We start from the raw sequence: 20,407 nt of genomic DNA on the forward strand, positions 1-20,407 counted from the left end.
CAGACACTAATTTTGTTTCCATAACGACCATGTTACAAAGATGGTGATTAGTGTATTGATCAAGACGAATACACGCTGACTGAATGTTGGCCCTCGGTAACTTTCATTCAACTGTTGAATTTTACCCATTTACTTTATTTCACAAACATGAACCAGCCAGAAACACTAAAACCAATACATGCTAGTCAATCTCAACACCATGAAACCTTTCAATCCTATCAACGAAAGTTTTCAAAGCAGTTGCCTGCCATTCCCAACCATGCATCTGAAATGACTATTCACTCTAATTTCAACACGGATGACTACATACCATCACACCATGAAATGACAACCAAAATCAATGTACCAATATGTGCCAAAAACACCATTCAAAAATATATATCACAAAGTGTTTCAGCCGACACATTGAAGAATATTTCACAGCTATCAGATAATAGCGATGCGCAATACTATCCACTACCTTCTGATTCCAACGCGTCTCAGTTTAAGACAACTCTATCAAGATGTCTGTTTTCCAACACGACTGCTCATCTGTATCCCATTCCACTTGAAACATCAATAGCCTATACTAAGACACATATGCCTAGTGTTCAATCACAACTTGACTTTAAATCTTCTGATGTTCATAGTATATTGAATGACGAGACCAGCACACATATATTTCAAGCGCGTCCAAGAACGCCATCTAATCCTTCAATCGTTGAATCTCAAACTCATTGTATGGATATAAGCAATACATTACCACAGAAAAACAACGATTGGATTGACAACTCATTCAATGTTCCTACAGGTTGTTTTAGACAAATCCATGAGGTTGACTCATCTAAGCAGTCGAGGCATGATCATCTTATATTTTCAGGAACCATTATATCTGTTACTGCGTCACAAGCTACGTCATCCATATCAAGATGGTTTCAATCGCCTACTCGTTCAATACGTTGTGGAATGTGGACACGCAAAACAGCCATTCATTTGGAAATTCGAACAGAGTGAGTTTTTTGGATTGGATACAGTTGAAAGTAATGGCTTACATCTCACACCTTTTGAAATTCAGTGTGATTCGCGAAATGGTTTTATCTTTTGATGGACGATTGGGTAGTGTTATCTATTCAATGCCAACATGTGCTGCTGCGTTTGCATTGTTGCATACCAAACAAGGAAAATCAAGATTTCTTCTCAAAAACACAAATAGTTCAACTGATCCGCCTAGAGTATTTGAAGGTATATGGTGTATTGCTGCGTGACGATGTAGTTGAATATAAAGGGTTGACTAACTTGAGTCCATTCATTGGATAGTTGTTTCACGATCCGAGTTGAATTTATGGTTTCTTCAACTGCACCAGGCGAGAAACACTTTTAACTCGACCCTGTGTGATGAAACAGTACCCATTGCATCAACTTTTAGTACAGATACAATGTATACACCTCATGATGAAACCATTGATCATGAACGTTTTACAGCCAGTCCTGTAACAAACAGTATTCAATCTCATTTGAATCTTGCGACCCATCACATAGATTCAAATGATAAACAGTCTGTTCATCTACCTGTCCTTGAACAAGCTACACGTATTGACCATCATACCGAAAGTGTTGATTTACAGCACATTGATCCATGTACCACTCAAATCAACCCAGTATGTACAGAGAAAAAGTCTTCATCGTTACCTAATCTGCAAGATTTAAGATCTCAGATTCGAATGGTATGCTCTGAAGTACGATTGGTAGAGAATCACGCACGAGAAAGTACAGCAAGATTGGGGATCCTTCAAACTAGAGCCCAATTGTTGCAAAAAGAGTTGCATCAACTAGCCATATCTGTATCAGGATATTGATACGCTTTTAGCCATGTATCAAATCAATACAAGTTTAAACAATGATCATTACCAAGATCCAAGTGTATACCAGTTGTATTCACGCAACTGTTTTGGAATAAACGATGGTTGAATGGTGTGCATTCCTATTAAAATTGATGGTTTGTTCAATAGACATGTTTGGTGTCTGGAATTGCACGACATTCATTTTTATTAAATGATTCAAGAATGGAACATATGAAATGCTATACTTTGCGACATTACTGTGTTGAACAGTTGGTAAACCTTGTTTGATGGGTAAATCTGTAGCGTTGTTGATGAGTTGAGGACACACATTTGGTATAACACAAGATAAACAAGAATAATATTTTTCAATCTTATTTTAGTTTTTGAAATCAACCTCACAATCTTGCCGTACATTCGTTTATCCATGTATAGAATTCAAATCCAGAATGAATGTTTGATAGTATTTTAATTATATTCAACTACTGTTACATAAACCAGCGCACACACTAGAGCTAATAAATCCGCCAGGATTTGAGAATGTTGAATAAGATGTAGATATTTAGATTAGTGCAGTCAGGTCTATACATCAAGACAAGATTGAGGTTATACTATGCATGACTTTACCTGCTACAGCTGCTGTTCCTAATACCATGATCAGTGGTCTGTTGGTAGATAGTTTCCGAGTTTGTAATGGATTGTTCAGATCCAACGAAGCAAGTGGAGTGGGATCGACAGGTAAAGTTCCATTACGCCAAGCCTCTAATGATGCTGTTTTCCATTGATCCAATGCTGTTAGATGTGACTGTACTGATCGAATACAGGTCTTTCTGACTTCTCTAAGCTGTTGAATTCCTTTCAGATCGATTGAATCGAGTCTTAGTAGTAACTTGAGCAAGGCATCTTCATAAACAAATAACCGTTTATTATATTCTGGAAGAATCTTGCCAATTGCATGATTTCGTAAGTCTGTAGCATCACTAGGATGGTCAATTGGAGATTCGGTGACAATTGGATGTGATGTTAAAATGGCAGCTTCGTCTGTTTCGACCAGCTCAGTTAGTTGTGTAGCGACAGCCTTAATCTCTAGCATGATCTTGCTTACAACAGCTGGTAATACCTGAGAGGATGTTGAAGTTTGTTCAGATGGAGTACAAGGAGTTGTAGACTGCTTGTTGGTTGCAACAGCATGTTTTCTAGACTTGCTCTGCTTATAAGTTTTTGTTGTGATGCCCATTGAATGTGAGTGTTGAGGTAGGTTTGAATGTTAATCTATTTCACCAAATATTCACACAAAACAAAAGACTTTCATTTAACTTGAATTTATTCTGTTTCAAGTAACCAACAGTTGAATCTGGGTTAAGTTGACTACAATTTGTCTTGTAAAACCAAACGACGATCGCAAAACAACGATCGCAACTGTGCATGTTAATCACTACAAAACCAAGACAGTTTAATGAATTGTTTCATCAAACTTTTAGTATTTGATTTTACATGAATATTAGTTTAATCAGAATTCATTCAATATAATAAATCTTTATACTGTTTATTCAATGTAACTCAACAGTAATTCAACAGTAATTGTCAACCTATTCGCATATCAAAAATCAAACACTCGGCCTTTTCTCTCCCAGTCACCATATCGAGTAGGTTCTACACCTTTTGGACCTCCTACTTCTCCTGTTACTGGATTACAGTTGTTTGGAAACCTAGGCAATGGATGTCTTTCTGCATCAGGATGTTTCTCATCTGTATTTAGTCGAGATCTTGTTTCTGCTTCACGCACAAGAGCTTCATACTCTGCCTGTTGTTCCTTGTTACCAAGTGGAAGTGGACCTGGCTTGTGACTGCCTTTCGACGTAGTATAAGATTGATGGTTATAGAATGGAGTAAAACTTGACTTGAATCCATGCGAATACAATCCATCTTTCAATGCACATCGTATCATGACAGTTGTGGTTCGAGAGTGCATGTTGATGGTTTGATTTGAAATTGGAAACTTGCATTTTGTCTTCATTTGACTGTAATTCAACTTGAATGGATAAAATACGATCCAGCAGACTGACGTTTAAAGGGGACAACAAGAGGTGATTTATGCTGTTATTATTAATTTGATATTCAAAAGAGTTCAAGTGTATTCATCCTTGTCATGATTGTCTAGTCAACATAAAAAGTCCAAAAAACGTCATATTGATCAGGATGGAAATGAAATCCATAAAAGTGGATTTACTAAACGAACCAAGGCTGTTGATGAGCCTTTGGAAGGTAATTTGTATATTGAATAGTATTGAATACATGAATTCATACTTGATTCTACTGTTCAACCCATTGTATAACTGTTGGAAACAAACTTTTAACCAAAATGCATTTACTGGAATATAATCCATCTGTGAAATAATAATATTAAAATAGGATGGGTACACTGCAAGACCCTAGAAGATGTGATGGGTCCAGTCATTATAGCAACATCTGCTATGGATCCACCATCGTTACTTTACAAAAATCAAAAAGGATCAAACCTGTCTATTGCTCATCTTCCACCGCATAATCAAAGTAAAGACGATCCTGATCAACCCTTGCCAACTGTCACCTTGTCCACAATCGAACCAGTATCTGCTATTCAAGTATTCATTGCCAATTGTTTACCAGGATCTACCAAAACAACATTCAAATCTGCTCAAGACACGTATCTTGCCAGTGACAAGTATGGTGTGGTGACGTGTGATATGGAAGCAGCCGGTCCTGCTGAAGAATGGGAACTTGTTGTGAGGGAAGATGGATTTGCTTTTCAAAATATGCATGGACTGTTTTTAACTGCAGTAGCAGAAGACGCGAGCGTAAGAGCTGATGCTGATTCCATTGGATTCAAACAGGTATTTACATTGAAATGTCAGGCTGCAGTAAAACATGCTGCTGCAAAAAAAGCAAAAATGGCTGCATCACCATGGGCTGCAGCTGTTGCTGGATCTTCCAGTCATACTGTCTCGGTTGGATCAGGTGGAATCGCTTCATTAGAACTACAACAGCTTCGCAGATATCAGAGTTATGGAGAACGTCATGTTGGTTTATTAGATCAGGATAAAAAGGCACTGATCAATGCCAGCAAGCAGGGTACCATAAATGAAGAACTTCTTAATCGTAGATCCAAAGTCAAGAGTGACAAGGTAAATAAGTTGGATTTAAAACTGTAACATGTAAATCTAATTTTATAGTGATTGCAATGTTAGATCTAACTGTTTGATATTTCATGTAGTTTTGCAAATGATACTTTTCTAATTTAGAACTGCTCAATGAGCGTCAAGTTAATAAACACTCGACGTTTGATTTTGTTGCTCATGAATATAGACAGTAAAGCACCACAACTTTAGTAAAACAATGATTTATTTAAACGACACTCCAATTGGAATTCTTGGCCTTGCTTTTCTTGGTGCGGTATGTCATTGTACGAGATGTCTTCATGGTCCATCTTTTGCGTTCTACAGCTTTACCAGAATCCACGATCGGAACTGGAAACATTTCTACAAGACGGTCCTCTACCTCTTCCGTACTCATACCAGAATCCAATAATTCCTGACGAGCTTGTTCTGTTTTCAATATAGCCTGAGCTTGCATCCAAGCTTCGCGACGCTCCCAAATCACCAACTTGAGTCGGCTCATTGTGAGTTTTACCTAGATGAAAATGTAAATACTGCATAAGTGACAAGAATCAAGTATAAGATGACATTCAAACAGTTCATGTGGGTTCAAAGACATTACTTGTTGAATCCGATCCTTGTGTGGAAAGAAAATATCAAACCGGCGAGCTTCCATCTGTTGTGAATATAACTTATTTTTCTCTTTGCAGCAAACCCACCACAAACTATGTAGATCATCAAATGACTTGTTACGAAGTTCTGCAGCAAGCCATGCACGACCAGTAGGAAGTTCTTTTTCATTCCATACCCAGCCTTTACTCGAGTCAAAAAAATCCTCAAGACCAAGGACTGTTGGAGTGAATGAAAACGATCGAGTAGGATGAACAATGGTGGGTGTGTGCAGTAAAGGGAATGTGTGTGCTGAAGAAAGACGCAACGATGAGACCATCGATGCACTGGCTTTGTAGATGGCACGACCCAACATTCTTTGTATTGTCAAAATTGAATTCATTTTTGAATTTTGATTCTTTCAATAGTCACGTGGACTGAGATGAACTTGTTCATGTTAAGCCATTGCCATGTCACAAATGTTGTTTATTGTACATTCTAAAAACCAACACTCTGTCACATTCCAAGCAATTCAATCCATTCTCTTCAATATATTTGAATCTGTCACCACTCAACTCAATCAAAATAATGATGTGAATCAATCCACAAATCAGAAAATAAGTGTTCAATCAAGTAGACAGAAAGAGGGTTAATTGTAAATGTCTGGCAGATCGTTGATGATAATTGAATGGATGCAGCAAATAAGAACAAGGTAAACATAGCAATGGTGAAACTAGTATAAGCAATCGAGTTTTTTTTGTTTTGGCACAAGAAATGAATAATACAAATCGAGATATTACATGAACGAGTATTGGATAGTCAGACTTGGACAGTTGTAATATTTAAACCCAACTTGGATATAATAATGTATTAACCACTGATATCTGATTCAAGGATAACAATATAATATATTGAATGAAAACTTTAATCTGCGTGAATCGAAATCAAGACCCAATCCGAGTATAGTCATGGGTATAAATTGAATTGAATTCAATTGTAAATTCTTGATATTTTATTCCTTGTTGCAATTTGAAGATCTATCAAGACCAACATTATGCCAACTGCCATAGTTACTCGAGCAATCAACTTTTCAGCAGCACATCGCATGCATTCAAAGGCCATGACTAATGAAGAGAATGTTGCACTTTATGGTAAATGCAACCACGTCAATGGACATGGTCACAACTATCGAGGTGAATATGAATCTATTTGATAACTGTCTAGTGCATGAATTCTTTCAAATCTAACCTATAGAGTGTGTATTTCATTCTGGCATTCATTGTAGTGGAAGTATCTATCAAAGGCAAGGTACAATAGTTCAAGTGTCATGACAGTAGGCTGCTCAAGTCATGATTTATGTTTTGTATAAGTTGTTAAGAATGATACTGTACTATAATAGATTGATCCGATTACCGGGATGGTGCTTAACCTAACTGATCTCAAAGAATGTATGAGTCGGAGTATTATGGATACATTGGATCATCGTAATGTGGTGAGTTTTCAATAGAGAATCAGATGAGATGATAAAGACTAAATATGAACATTAATGTATAGGATTTGGATGTTCCATATTTCCAAGATAAAGTCAGGTAAGTGAATTGAGTTGTATTTATGAATGAATTGGTAATCATTGACAGTATTTCAATATGATTAGTACGGCAGAAATGATTACAGTTTATATATGGGAGCAAATGCTTAAATATTTACCAGTTTCCAAGACTTGTTCACTTTATGAAGTAAAACTATACGAGACCAACAACAACATTGTAATATATCGTGGAGAATCGTAGAGAATCAATGTTATAAGATTAGTATTGATTGTAGTATTACAGAATGAATAAATCAGAATGGAATAAGCTTTTGAAGAAGAAGAAGAGAGTTGTTGAACAAGAGTCTTGATGAACAAGAGAGTCTTGTTGAAGAGTCTTTATTAATATATTGTGAGATTGCCTCCCTGACAAGCCATCCTTGAACAAGTCTTGTTGAATCGCTTGAATTGTTGTTACCATTCAAGTCTTATTCTCTTTCCGCATGACTGAAGACTCTCCTATTGTTGTTGCTACTCATAACGACTACTTGGTTGGTCTTACAAACGATATTCGCTCTCGTACTATTCCTTGGGAGGTCAGTTATTATAGAATCCATTAAAACATTAAAACACTCTTGTCTTGTCCTGTCTTGTCTTGACTAGTATTATTGATGATAATCATGATTATTATTATACATTCTTCTCTGTTTAATCAACTCTTTACAACTTCAAACTTGTGTTATAAAAACTACTTGCTCTAACTTGTCAATTCTTGTTCTATTCTTGACAGGGTTATCAACGTGCTGGTCTTATTACTGAAACTGAACTCTCTCAAATTCGTCAGTTTGAAAAATCTCCAAGTGCTGCTCTGAATCAAGTATGTATGGAATCTATTCATATGGTTTCTTCATCATGACTCTTTATGCATTCAATCTTCTTATTACCAACTGTCGTTCTGGAATACTTGAATTCAATTCGTAAATATAGGCTGGTGATGATTACTTTAATCTGTTCATGACCTTGCTTGGGAAGCTTGTTCGTGCTGATACTCTACAAAGTATTATAGTGCTTTTGGGTGATGTTCTTCGTGGTAAGTCTACTTCAAGTCACTTTTCGAAATACTATGTGCCATCTGCTATAACATTCTTCTTGTTCATCTTTTTGTTCTACATAGAATCACCAAGTTATACTCAGCTTTTTTTTAAAGACGGAAAGAAACCTTTTGTTGTCTTGTTCAGGTATTCGCATTATATTGCTGTATCTACTCTAAAATTTTACCACTATTCAGATGTCTAAATATCTAAATATTCTCATAGACTGCTTAAAAAAGACGACGAGTTTGTTCAGCTGAAATCAATGAGTCTTTCCACTCAGCTAGTACTGTAAGTCAATCCAACTTCAATTCTAATATCGCATGTCAATCTCAAAGAATAACACTGCTTACATCATGTTTGATTGGATAGAAAATATGCTGAAACGCATGCTCCTATCGATATTACAGATCTCTTAAACTGGATCTTATTCAATCTGACAAACTCCAACGCCAATATTGTGGATCATGCATCACAGTTTTTACAAGAATTACTCTCGGTTGAGGAATATCGTCAGGCTTTCTATGATTTGCCTGGAGCAATGGAGTCGTAAGTTTATTGCGTTTCTACATTTTGATAAATCACACGGCATGATATCAGAATTACCAAAACCATCTTAATCTAATATACATTGCCTTTTTACTGATTTATTCAGACTGGTTTCAGCCATGCAAAAAACACCCATCACTGCTCAGCTACAGTATCAACTGGTTTACTGCATTTGGCTCATGACATTCATTGAAAAGATTGCAAAGGAAATTCAAAAGTATGTTTTCAAAAAAGCACCACATGCTACCTTCTTAATGACTAACCTGCTTTATTAGCAAATACAAGATTTTTCACATTCTTGCAGACATGTCGCGTGCTGCCATCAAGGAAAAGGTGGTTCGTGTGGTGGTTTCTACATTCCGAGTAAGTTTTGACTACAGTCCTACAACAATAAGCATGCTCGCTAGTTTGAATCTAGGCTTATTTGCTAAATGTTTAAACAGAATCTGATCAACAAAGCTCCCGATGAAAATATCATGGCTATGCTGGGAACCAAGATTCTTGGTCTTTGTGAAACACTCGCTACACGCAAGTACTCTGACAGTGAAATCAACGATGACTTGCGGTTTATTGTAGAAGAGGTAGATACTTTGTTGTTTATACCCCAATGACATGCTGACAGTCAAATGATTGCATATACGTATTGACACGCTGTTTTATTCATTAGTTGACTCAAAATGTGGCTTCTTTAACGTATGTAGCTTGAATTTATAAACCATGTGATTGTGATTGTGCAATACAATCGTTTAATACTGATTCAAAAATGATTATAAACAGTACGTTTGATGAGTATGCCTCGGAAGTCCGCTCGGGGCGTTTGGAATGGTCGCCACCCCATCTCTCTGAGCAGTTTTGGAAAACCAATGCTGTCAGGCTTCTTGAATCCGATTGTGAGCTTGTCAAGTAAGTTTACATGACATCACCCACACTTTAACACGCCATGATTCACATTCCAAAACACGCTATTTTAGAATTCTTGCTTCCGTTTTGGCCACTTCAAAGGATCACGACATGCTTGCTATTGCAGCACACGACATTGGCCAGTTTGCCAAGTATTGCTCTACTGGAAAACGGTGTGTAGATATAAAATTGTTGTTTTTTGAATGCGTTTGTACCCTTATACCAATGCATTTTGTGCACCATTTTAGAATCATCCAAGAACTCGGTGCCAAAACTCAAGTGATGGAACTCATGTCAAATGAAAACGCCGATGTTCGATATCAAGCTCTGCTTGCTGTTCAGTAAGTTTTTTCATCTTACGCTATTGTACAATCAATGTGTCCAAATAATAAGCTAATTTGGTGCACTTTTTTTACAATTATAGGAAATTTATGGCCAATGCATGGTAAGATGGAGAAATTTAATGTGACTTGCCAGTGTAGTGGTATAACTTGAATACTAATGCAACACTACATGATTTGCTATATACAGGGAGGCTTAACGCTTGAAAAATGAATTTTCTTGATCAGTACCAAATACATTTACTACTGAATTTGCAACAGTTGATGGCTTGCTTTAAAAAGTAAAGGAATCAATATTTTATTTAAAGACAGTTGAAACGGTTAGCAAGACACGAGTATATCAAGTGAATCCTTAAAACATGGCATTGATCAGCCCTTGTTGATACAACTCTGTTTCGCGTATCAGCAGTTCATAATCAGAAGCAATGGCAAATAACTCCGAGTCCATATTTTTTTGTAATTGTTTGATCTAAATATTTAAAATTGAGTGTTGGCAAAGAGTGAACTTGCCATGTGAGTGTTGGATTCAATCTACACATTTACCTTGTCTTCCATATCGACCACAAGACGCTCATGATCGTCTACACGCTTTTGAGCCACATCCCGCTCAGCAGCAAGGATCTCATGTTCTTCCTTTAATGCATTGATCCTACTTGCCGTGTCTTGTTCTTTAGATACCCTGTGCTGTTCAAGCCGTTGCAATTTTTCATTGGCATTTTTTAGTTGACGTTGGAGTTGCTACATGATGGATTGTTGAGCATTTGAAACATGTTAGTCAAGCATTCCATTGTATGTAGAAAACCATTACAGTCAAATGAGATTAGGTTACTTGTCGATGAACTTCTTGATCCTTGAGTTCGGATTTTTTTTTATTGATGACATCAATGTCGGACAAGAGTTTTTGAGATGCTTCCTCAGCACGGGCTTGCTCTGTAGTGCATTCTCCCATGATGTTTTGACACATGATAATATCCTAAACCACACCATCATTAGAACCAGATTTAAACCATGGGTATATAAACACTTACCTGCTCAACCGCATTCATCAATTCAATCTTGTGGGTCAACTCGCGATTTTTCTTTTCAGTATGAACCACATAAGTCTTGTCTTCTTGTAAAGAACGGTTCATTTCTGCAATGACTTGTTTGAGTTTTTCTGGACTGTGAACAACACGGGATTTAAGCCTAACGCAGTTTTGTTTGAGATTGGAGATGAGGAATTGATTATTGGTTTGTTTTTCTGTGCATGCATTTTTTTCCTTTTTGAGATGGTCAATTTTGGATGCAAGTGTGACCTGAGTCTTTTTAAGCTCGCGAAGGTCAGCTGCAAGACTGGTGTTGATAGCTCGGATGCCATCTACTTGAGGTTGATCTTGAGCTCGTTTCATTCTAGTATCATCATAACAAGATTAAGTAGATCTGTACATGGGAACGAAACTAGAATGCAACGTACTTGATTTGATTGACTGTTTCAGCCAACTCAGCGTTTCGACGTTCCAACATTAGTCGCTCTTCAGTAAGTTGAGTCTAGATATATTATGGATTAAAATTAAAACCTCAACTATTCATCAAAACAAATCCAACAAGTTAATTTACAGATTTAGTGCAGCATTCTTGAAACACTTCCATGCGCTCCTCGCGAAATTTACAAAAGTTGATGAAACCACTGAGTATAGCTTGAACTCGATCTCGTTTTGGGTTGAGGACATCACCCAAAGAGAATGCAGGATATCCCAGCTGAGTGACCAATTTGTGACTACAAGATAGATATAAATGAAGAGTTGAGTAAAACGTAGATTCAATGCAAGGGAATGAAACCCCAACTAAACAGCGCTGTATCCAGACTCATTGAACCCATTGTATTTGTGAGAGTTTGAATCATGCAAACCAAGAAGGATTTGATAGCTTACAGATGTCTGTAGAATGCCACAAGACCAAGCGAATCCTTGTGTACATCAGGATATTCCAACAGTTCCAAAACAGCAAAAGTAGGTTGAGCAAACTGTTCAGAGCTAACACCTTGTAGCAAGACAGTTAAACTCTCGTATATTTCGAGCATTTTTTGTGGAGTTGGTTTAGCAAGGTCATCGACAGTGACTTGCATGTCCAGACCATTCAGACAATCCTTGAGTGTCTGTAAACTGAGAATAGGAAATGATCCAGGACGAGCAGCAGGAAGTGGTTCATCCATGTCTTTAGTTTATATTATTGACAGTATGAAACTAAGTAAATATCCAGTAATAGTTGTAACAATTGTAATAGTTGTTGCTGATAGTTGTAGAAATTCAATGAAATTCAATGAAATTTTGGGGTTGAATTTGAGTGTTTTTGATAATATTTCAACAAGTTGGATTAAAACTATTCAGAAAACTATTCAGAAAACTATTCAGGAAACTATTCAGGAAACTATTCAAACTAAACCAAGTTAATATAAAAAAAGTTACTACAAAAACCAACTAGGAAAACCTTGTTCAATAAACGATTGAATTCCTGGACTGCAAACTTATAGAGATCAGCACTCCTTGCATCTAAACTACTGCATTCTTGAAATGATGTCTTCTCATCCTATTCCGTCTCCATGGAGTGGTTTTTATCGTAAAGCCATTAGAGAGCGTCAGAATCAACTGTGTCTAGCCTATCCGTCGCTGTTTGGCAACACCACGTTGAATGCAACGGAAACCATTTCCAGTCCTGCTAATGTGGTCAACGGAACAGACGATACATTGAATGATTCCACTGCTGGGTTCCGTCATCATCCATTTCCACTGTCGCCCATCTCTGATGAAATCGCTGATAATATGATTGAGAACTGTGTTGGGTAAGCATTGATGGGCTTGTCAACCTTTATCAATTGTTATCACTGTAGCTAATCCTAGTTTTAGAACCATTGGACTGCCCATTGGTCTTGCCTTGAATTTTGTAATCAATGGTGAACAGTTGGTCATCCCCATGGTCGTTGAAGAACCTTCTGTCGTTGCTGCTGTTTCGGGTGCTGCCAAGACAATCTGTCAGGCTGATTTCAATCCTAAAGGTTTCGAGGCCTTTGCTAGTGAGAGGAATATCATTTTTGCTCAGATTCAACTGCTGGATGTCTATGATGTGGATATCGATCGTGTTATTCAGCAGGTTGATCACCAGATTCATGTCATGTTTGAAGTTGCTTATCTGACTCTTGCTCTTCTATTCTGTAGATTCAATTCGAAAAAGATACCATCTTGGCAATCGCAAACGAGTACTGTTCTAGCATGTACAAGCGCGGTGGGGGTGCTGTCGACATCACTGTTCGTAAAATCACTCGTTCTAAACCAAAAGGTTGTGTTGGTCATTCCATGAAGTATTGGCTTGTTGTTCATGTGCATATTGATGTCTGCGATGCAATGGGTGCAAACTGTGCTAGTACTGTTGCTGAAGGTGTCGCTCCTTTCCTCACTCGGCTTTCGGGTGGTCGAGTCGGATTTCGAATCGTATCCAATCTGTCCACTGAGCGTATAGCTACAGTATGTTGTCTTGTATTCATCAACTATTTATGCAATTCAACAATACAATCTTGCTCTACAACTAATCTAGTTTAATCTTTCAAGGCGAGATTCAAGGTTCCAATATCCAAAATGGCTTACAAGGATGTCTCGGGTGAAGATGTTGCCAATCACATTGTCGAGGCTTACGAGTGGGCTTGTGATGATCACTTTAGAGCAATCACTCACAACAAGGGAATCATGAATGGAATCGATGCTGTTGCTATTGCTACTGGACAGGACTGGCGCGCTATTGAAGCAGCATCCCATATCGCAGCAACTACATCGGTTAGATCCCAAATATCAAAAGCTACCAGTGACCATACTTTGGGCTCATCGTTTTATGGCCCTCTCTCAAGATATTGGATTGAAGATCTGGGCGACGAGGGAACTTTTTTCCGTGGTGAAATGAGTCTTCCTATCTGTGTTGGTGCATCAGGAGGTGTTCTCAAAACAAATCCAGTGTATCGATATAATTTTGGACTTATGGGATATCCAGATGCCAAAAAACTTGCAATGGTAATATACAATTTGCACACTGTAGTCTATTTCTATTGGAACCATTGCTCATGAACGCTGCATCAAATGATACTTTGTAGATTATGGTTTCGGTGGGATTGGCTCAGAATTTTGCTGCTTTGCGTGCTCTGTGCACAGAAGGCATCCAACGTGGCCACATGTCTTTGCATGCTAGAAATATTGCTGTTGCAGGTAAATCCACATATTTAGCTCGAGTTGCTTGTACAGTTCAATCACCTAATTTAACACTATTTACCCAACACAATCTTACAGTCGGTGCTCCAGCACATGCTATTCAGGAATGCACATCGTTCATGGTCAAGTGTGGCCGCATTACCAGTGCAACTGCCAAAGAATATCTTGGAGCTCATCATCTGCAAAGCCAGATTGCTCAGCTGGCCAAGTCCACCAGCTCTTGTGCTTCTAACAGCGATTCGACCACTCAATTTAAACTATCACGTCCACTTTCCATGTTTTGTTTTGAAGAAATGCCGTCTTCAAAATCCAAGGTTCTTGAGTTGGAAAATCGCTTGTCACTCAATATTGCCTTTGCTAGCTATTCGGAAAAGCCCATCAATATTGAGATGACTCCAAGCAGCATTTCCATTCACGATCCTTTGATTGCATCGCTTTTTGGGAGCAAGACGTTTGAATGGATCAATGCTGTGCCTGGTCTGCTGGCCCGTATCAAACTGAGTTCCATCAAAAACGATATGCGTCGCTCAAACAGGATGCTATCCAAAAAACTTAAAATTATATCTGTCCTTTTAAATATCTTGACACGACGTTTACTTGCATCGCATCCTGCTGTCATTTCTGATTTTCTTGCCAAAATGTTTGAGCTTTCTAAAAATGGTGAAACCGGCCATACTCAAACTTTTGAACATGTAGAACCTCAATCTTTCAGCAAACGCTTTCGCACACACTCTACTCCTGAATCGTCAATCAATGGTCTGGACGACGCTTTCCAAGGCAATATATCAAATCTTGGTATTTTCCAGTGTGATCCATACTATGCTGTTGATTTTGTGCGTGCCCGTTCCACAGACGAAATGCTTCTTGTTGGCGTACCTCTTTTAATGGCGCTTTGGCAGGTATTCAATTACCGCGTAGCACAGTGGGTTGGGGACACCACTCTTGCGACCAGCTTGGTAGAAGAACAGAGCAACATTATTGAATGTCTAGCTGCTACCCTTCCAAGCATTGAACAGTCCATAACCAGTGAAACACCTCTTAATACTATCAAAAAAAATGAGTATGTTGCTACACTTTTACATCTCCATGCTAAGCGATTCCAAACCACATTGATTTTATTATGCGATGCAGTCACGTTGGACATTCCACTTGATTCGCACACGCAGCGACATGCTTTCCGTGATTTGGGCCGTAGACTGGAAAATGAGCAGGCCATTGCTCACGATCTGTCACCAGACAGGATACTGCGTGATCTTGCTATTGTACGTCGGCAGGGACTCTCATTGACTGGTGATCTCCGACACGGTCTTGTCAACATTTTTTTGGCGTGGTTACATGTTGTCCGCCAATGGCCAATCGATCGCATCATAGCTATTGGTGATGCCGCTTTGAACTCGCAACAGCGGTTTTTGGGTCTTGAGCATGAAATGAGGGATTTTGTTGGCCAAATGCAAACTTTAGAATCAAGTAAGCGAGCACCAATCGGTGCAGCGGAAGGCATAGATGCTGCTACTTTGGATCTGAGTCGGAATCTAGAAATGTATCGAGAATACTATGGAGTGTTGGATCTATTCAAAAAGTTGACTGAATAAAACTGTCTGAATACCTTGAAGTAAAAATAAGATGCATCCAATTTTCTACAGCTGTATTCATGCCAAATTGAATGCTGAATTAGAATGTCTAGAACAAACTGCCAATCTCGTGACATGAGTGGTGATGGTTTGGAAAACATTGTGTTTTGAACTGTTTAATTTATTGGCTTTCTCTTGGCAATTGGAATGAAAACAACTGCTAATTCCTAGACTTACAGTTTTTGTTTTTTGAATCAAGGCATGAACATATCTGCAGATTATAGTATATACCAAAGGGAACAAGAATGATTTCAGTTCAAAACTATAATTTGATTTTGTATGCATCATATGAACGTTGTGTTTAAAAGAACCAAAAATGGCTAATCAAGTCATTTTTTACTAGAAAAGTAGAGCCAATACTCGACCATTGTCTATTCCAAAATAGTCGATTCAAGATACAAAATCCATTTTACGTGAATGCGGCTGTAAATAAACTCGCGTCACGGACTGACTACAAAATCTACACATGTCAATACGCAATGCTTTCCATACACTGCTGGTGGCCTTTGGATTATTGAAAAAACAGTCCAAAGTATTATATGTAGGACTAGACAATTCTGGAAAGTCGACCATTATACAGCACTTTAAGGGTATCGATGGAGTAAGTCTTTTATACATCCTATTCACCAACTGCTTGACGTGAACCTGACTACATTAAAGACTCAATTGAACATTCAACCACTAATACTTGAATGTGTTTTTAATCAAAAGTCAAAAAGCGATATTATTCCTACTGTTGGATTCACTGTAGAAACATTCGAGACCAACAGAGTGACATTCACAGCATTTGATATGTCTGGACAAGGCAAGTACCGTAACCTATGGAAACACTACTATTCCGAAGCAGACGCAATTGTGTTTGTAGTGGATGCATCTGATCGAGAACGAATGGCTGTTGCACGACAAGAATTGGAGATTTTATTGGATAACAATGGTGTGTGGTTTGAAAAGAAATGAGTTTGATTGTGGTGTTGTAAAGAATCTAACATCATAGTTATGCTGGGTGTTTTTCAGTATGCAAAACTCGACTTATGCCCATTCTGTTTTTGGCCAATAAAATGGATTTACCTGGTGTGCTTACTCCAGTCGAGTGCACAGAGGCATTAGGATTGGTTCGTATTAGAGATCGCGCCTGGACAATAAGGTCGGTCAGGGTTAAACGAGTAATGGATAAATGGTTATAACAGTATAAAAGTATATTGTTTAATGCAGTACTTTAACTGAATTTATTCTTATACCAATACGCTATTTATTTTAAATATTCTTTGAAATCTAGTGCGTGTAATGCTCTCACAGGAGATGGACTCGAATATGCAATAGAATGGCTTACCAACACACTCAATGATAAAAGCTGATAATAAAGCTATTTGCTTTTTAAATGAGTTTTGTTTAAACTCGAATACTGGAATACAAGATGATTTCATGCAGACATGCCATGATCGTACGAGCATATACTGACGGTGCTACGAGTTTGTTGGTCAACTCATGTATGACTGTTCCAGTGATGGTGTCAGAGTTGTGTTTGTTATCACTGGTACGCTACCATCAAAAACTCGATTAATCAAATACTCGGCATTCTGTGATCAGTCACTCCAACTCAAATACCAGCACCACATGACTGACAACTGATTGCTTGTCAGTCAGTAGTTTGATCAATACACCACCACATATCCATGTATATCCATGTGTATCCATGTATATCCATGTATACACATTGTTGTCAGTTACATCGAGTGTTTGTTCAAGTAGGTCGATTCAGATGGGTTGCATATAACTGACTAATCCAGCATCCATCCATTGTCAAACAACCATAATGCACAATACCACCAAGTGTGTAATCATACACGCGCTGATCAGTCGTTGCACAGTATGCATCGGTCAATGTCAAACATATGTGTGTTTTCAACTAAATTGTAACGTATAGCATCAGTTGCAGTCCATGACATATCCACATGATCCAACATGACAAATCATGTATTGTGAGTCCAAGATTGATCAAAAACCTGATCACAGTAAACACAGCATAGTGTTGCATATCAGAGTCGATATATCGAATGACAATTACACATTTGTTGATGGTTGTAATAGTCCATTCGTATCACCTGAATCAAATAGTATAGTGATACCAATGAGTTGGTGTCAAATGGAATGGGTTGATTGGTAACCCAAAATGACAAATATACACAATCGCGTGGATCCATAAATGACATTGCAATGATTAATACAATACAATACAATACAATGCATAGTAGTTGATTGGTGTAGTATGATCAAACCATCAGTATAATACACTATGGTTTGGCAATGCATGATGTTTATTGAATAAGCGACATTGAATGCAACACAAATGACAATTAAACCAACACGCAATACACGCTGCGTTACAACATATACTGGATGATGCTGTCGATAGTTTACTGAGCTGCAACAATGTGACGAGTCTATGGTTGAAGGGTTTATTACCAAACACCAAAATCTGGAGAAATGGCACCATACTCGGATCGTGGCAATCATTGTGGTAAACGATAGTAGAAATAATCAAAACATTTCGTGAATCCAGGATATGGTTCAGTGTTTATCGTACCGTCAGAGTTCGTTGATCCAACCGAATGATGTTTTGCAAAGTACTCTCCAAGCATCGCTCGTGTTCGAACATTTTGTTGATTCGTATCCGAATACTCCTTGATGGACCTTCTCAAATGTCTTTTGTTTCTTCTAAGATCTTCAAGCTTGGCACCAAGCGTAAACTTGAGTTCCTTCATCTCCGATCTACGGCCTGAATGGGTTTTTCTTAATTGGTCAATTTCTTGCATCAACTCACCAACCACTTTTTTTTGTTCGCTAATTGTCTCTCTTTTCGTGTCAATATATCGCGATAGTTTTTCAAGTTTATGTACACCTTCTGCAAGTGACTCAATCAGTGTGATTCCATCAAAATCAATTGGGTAGCAATCAGACATATATACACTATATGGATCGAATAGTTTCGTCAAGTCAGGTCCGCTCGTTTCAGTTGCACTAGGATATGCTGACGAAGTAGTAGTTGCAGTACTTGTAGTCGAACTGTCAAGAACTGGATTGGCAACAGTGACCGAGCAAGCAAGCAGGATCGATGACAATATGGCGATTGAAAGTTTCATTTTTACTGGTTTGGTCGAGCAAGTTGTAGATTATCATTTGGCAAGTTGATGTTTAGGTTGTATTTATATGTTAGTGTATAATATTGCAAGCATGCTCCTTGAATGACCGTCCTAAGGGATTTGTGTCAATGTCAGAGGGTCAGTGTTGGCTCAATGTCAATGTCAGGGTAGTTTAAGGGAGTTGCGTTTACATGATGATTCGTTGTTCAAACTGAAAGTTTAATATTAGGGTTGGGTTCATGTAGATGTTCTGTGTAGCGATAGCATTATAACGAAGCAAGTATACTTCAATTGTCACATGATGGACACAAACATTATTCATACACACCATTGTCATACAAACACGTTTTAAAATAAACTCAAGTACCGAAGCACAGAATAATCTCATGCAAGCAAACCGTACTTGTACAAGCATATGCTGACGGTGCTACAAGTTTGTTGGCCAACTCAAGGACAATGCCACTCATTTGACCCTATTCTGACGCGAGACTTCACTATTTCACCTACAATCTGTACACTAACCTAAACCAACCATGCAGTTTTACAAATGAATAGTTCACGTCTTTGAAATACTACAACAACAGTTTTAATGGTTTGAGCCCATTTTAAATTGAGTTGTTGAGATATAGATATTTCTTGTTTTCATCCATAAACACTTGAATTTTTTATCAGCAATTTGAAGTTTATTGAATGTTTATATTATTCAACCTATTGTGAGTCCAAAAATAAATGTTCATCAAGCAATACGCTCTGCTTTTGCTTCACAAGTGCAGGGTTGTAATTAGTTTTGTTTCCAAGATCTGGTGGTTTAAACGAATGACTATTATTTTGAAATCTGGCTTGTGGTTTTTGATGGATTTCGCTTTACAAAAAGTATTTGCGATGTTCCCGTATCTCGCGCATAACTTTTATTTCCAAGTCGAAATTTGGTTCATTTTTTGGTTGAGATGGTGGGTTATTCTCTTTTGGGGGTTCAAGGGACTATAGGGATTCGACTTGGAATTACCGCTACCTTGTTTTTTAGTTAAAAACTTTTTGACTTTGTCAAAAAGCTGTCGTTTTTGAAGTCGGAGACCATTATTACTAGTAATACTATTTGCTGAGAGAAGCTCGGCGTGAACAGAAATAGCCAGTATCGAGACAAGTGCAAGAATATCGATCTTCATGTTGGAGTGCCAGATATGCTAGTAGATGCAGTGATGTGTCAAGGTGGTGGGAAATCAATTGACCGTGAGATTAGACTGGACAATTGAGTGACGGTTTATATAATCAAATATCTGATTATTATTATCAGGGCCAACTTTGCATTGTGTAACAGCATAGCAGTTAGTATATCTTGCACTGATGAGTAACCTTGATTAAAATTTACCCAACCATAACACACCACGTGATTGGTTCTGAGTTATAAGGACTTTTCATGCATGATATAATTGATGGT

General features: G+C 37.9%; 11 protein-coding genes across 11 annotated transcripts; 6 read left to right on the forward strand and 5 right to left on the reverse strand.

The window, feature by feature from the left end:
• Positions 1-147: 147 nt before the first annotated feature.
• Positions 148-1,835, forward strand: BATDEDRAFT_28221 (uncharacterized protein; the record flags this gene model as incomplete). Its single annotated transcript, XM_006682531.1, has 3 exons — positions 148-989; positions 1,055-1,221; positions 1,384-1,835. 3 exons carry the CDS (start codon positions 148-150, stop codon positions 1,833-1,835), a joined length of 1,461 nt encoding a protein of 486 aa, XP_006682594.1.
• Positions 1,836-2,406: 571 nt separating this feature from the next.
• BATDEDRAFT_28222 (uncharacterized protein) lies at positions 2,407-3,054 on the reverse strand (the record flags this gene model as incomplete). The annotated part of the gene is made up of 1 exon (XM_006682532.1): positions 2,407-3,054. One exon carries the CDS (start codon positions 3,052-3,054, stop codon positions 2,407-2,409), a length of 648 nt encoding a protein of 215 aa, XP_006682595.1.
• Positions 3,055-3,314: 260 nt separating this feature from the next.
• Positions 3,315-3,789, reverse strand: BATDEDRAFT_92333 (uncharacterized protein; the record flags this gene model as incomplete). Its single annotated transcript, XM_006682653.1, has 1 exon — positions 3,315-3,789. One exon carries the CDS (start codon positions 3,787-3,789, stop codon positions 3,418-3,420), a length of 372 nt encoding a protein of 123 aa, XP_006682716.1. The 3' UTR covers positions 3,315-3,417.
• Positions 3,790-3,854: 65 nt separating this feature from the next.
• BATDEDRAFT_92334 (uncharacterized protein) lies at positions 3,855-5,138 on the forward strand (the record flags this gene model as incomplete). Its single annotated transcript, XM_006682614.1, has 4 exons — positions 3,855-3,904; positions 3,979-4,082; positions 4,230-4,981; positions 5,071-5,138. The coding sequence occupies 4 exons, from the start codon at positions 3,855-3,857 to the stop codon at positions 5,080-5,082; spliced, it is 918 nt and encodes a 305-aa protein (XP_006682677.1). The 3' UTR covers positions 5,083-5,138.
• Positions 5,139-5,201: 63 nt separating this feature from the next.
• On the reverse strand, positions 5,202-5,936 carry BATDEDRAFT_28225 (mitochondrial 54S ribosomal protein YmL4; the record flags this gene model as incomplete). The annotated part of the gene is made up of 2 exons (XM_006682533.1): positions 5,202-5,486; positions 5,574-5,936. 2 exons carry the CDS (start codon positions 5,934-5,936, stop codon positions 5,202-5,204), a joined length of 648 nt encoding a protein of 215 aa, XP_006682596.1.
• Positions 5,937-6,614: 678 nt separating this feature from the next.
• BATDEDRAFT_28226 (uncharacterized protein) lies at positions 6,615-7,350 on the forward strand (the record flags this gene model as incomplete). Its single annotated transcript, XM_006682534.1, has 5 exons — positions 6,615-6,753; positions 6,846-6,868; positions 6,960-7,052; positions 7,115-7,149; positions 7,215-7,350. 5 exons carry the CDS (start codon positions 6,615-6,617, stop codon positions 7,348-7,350), a joined length of 426 nt encoding a protein of 141 aa, XP_006682597.1.
• Positions 7,351-7,595: 245 nt separating this feature from the next.
• Positions 7,596-10,225, forward strand: BATDEDRAFT_37522 (H(+)-transporting V1 sector ATPase subunit H). The gene is made up of 15 exons (XM_006682604.1): positions 7,596-7,684; positions 7,879-7,965; positions 8,076-8,178; positions 8,263-8,326; positions 8,405-8,470; positions 8,552-8,728; positions 8,835-8,945; positions 9,004-9,091; positions 9,172-9,309; positions 9,396-9,421; positions 9,506-9,631; positions 9,700-9,801; positions 9,877-9,969; positions 10,053-10,073; positions 10,160-10,225. The coding sequence occupies exons 3-15, from the start codon at positions 8,103-8,105 to the stop codon at positions 10,167-10,169; spliced, it is 1,098 nt and encodes a 365-aa protein (XP_006682667.1). The 5' UTR covers positions 7,596-7,684; positions 7,879-7,965; positions 8,076-8,102; the 3' UTR covers positions 10,170-10,225.
• A 15-nt stretch (positions 10,226-10,240) lies between these two features.
• On the reverse strand, positions 10,241-12,240 carry BATDEDRAFT_21005 (uncharacterized protein). The gene is made up of 7 exons (XM_006682512.1): positions 11,880-12,240; positions 11,566-11,725; positions 11,423-11,496; positions 10,998-11,358; positions 10,799-10,942; positions 10,513-10,707; positions 10,241-10,438 (listed from the first exon to the last, which is right to left on the reverse strand). The coding sequence occupies exons 1-7, from the start codon at positions 12,158-12,160 to the stop codon at positions 10,322-10,324; spliced, it is 1,332 nt and encodes a 443-aa protein (XP_006682575.1). The 5' UTR covers positions 12,161-12,240; the 3' UTR covers positions 10,241-10,321.
• Positions 12,241-12,368: 128 nt separating this feature from the next.
• BATDEDRAFT_36201 (uncharacterized protein) lies at positions 12,369-15,812 on the forward strand. The gene is made up of 6 exons (XM_006682594.1): positions 12,369-12,787; positions 12,852-13,095; positions 13,161-13,466; positions 13,551-14,003; positions 14,084-14,195; positions 14,277-15,812. Exons 1-6 carry the CDS (start codon positions 12,519-12,521, stop codon positions 15,788-15,790), a joined length of 2,898 nt encoding a protein of 965 aa, XP_006682657.1. The 5' UTR covers positions 12,369-12,518; the 3' UTR covers positions 15,791-15,812.
• A 483-nt stretch (positions 15,813-16,295) lies between these two features.
• Positions 16,296-17,184, forward strand: BATDEDRAFT_14608 (uncharacterized protein; the record flags this gene model as incomplete). Its single annotated transcript, XM_006682496.1, has 4 exons — positions 16,296-16,430; positions 16,541-16,763; positions 16,844-16,973; positions 17,106-17,184. The coding sequence occupies 4 exons, from the start codon at positions 16,296-16,298 to the stop codon at positions 17,182-17,184; spliced, it is 567 nt and encodes a 188-aa protein (XP_006682559.1).
• Positions 17,185-18,339: 1,155 nt separating this feature from the next.
• Positions 18,340-18,969, reverse strand: BATDEDRAFT_28231 (uncharacterized protein; the record flags this gene model as incomplete). The annotated part of the gene is made up of 1 exon (XM_006682535.1): positions 18,340-18,969. The coding sequence occupies one exon, from the start codon at positions 18,967-18,969 to the stop codon at positions 18,340-18,342; it is 630 nt and encodes a 209-aa protein (XP_006682598.1).
• Between the last annotated feature and the right edge of the window lie 1,438 nt (positions 18,970-20,407).

Source organism: Batrachochytrium dendrobatidis, assembly GCF_000203795.2.
Source record: "Batrachochytrium dendrobatidis JAM81 unplaced genomic scaffold BATDEscaffold_17, whole genome shotgun sequence".
Classification (NCBI taxonomy): domain Eukaryota; kingdom Fungi; phylum Chytridiomycota; class Chytridiomycetes; order Rhizophydiales; genus Batrachochytrium; species Batrachochytrium dendrobatidis.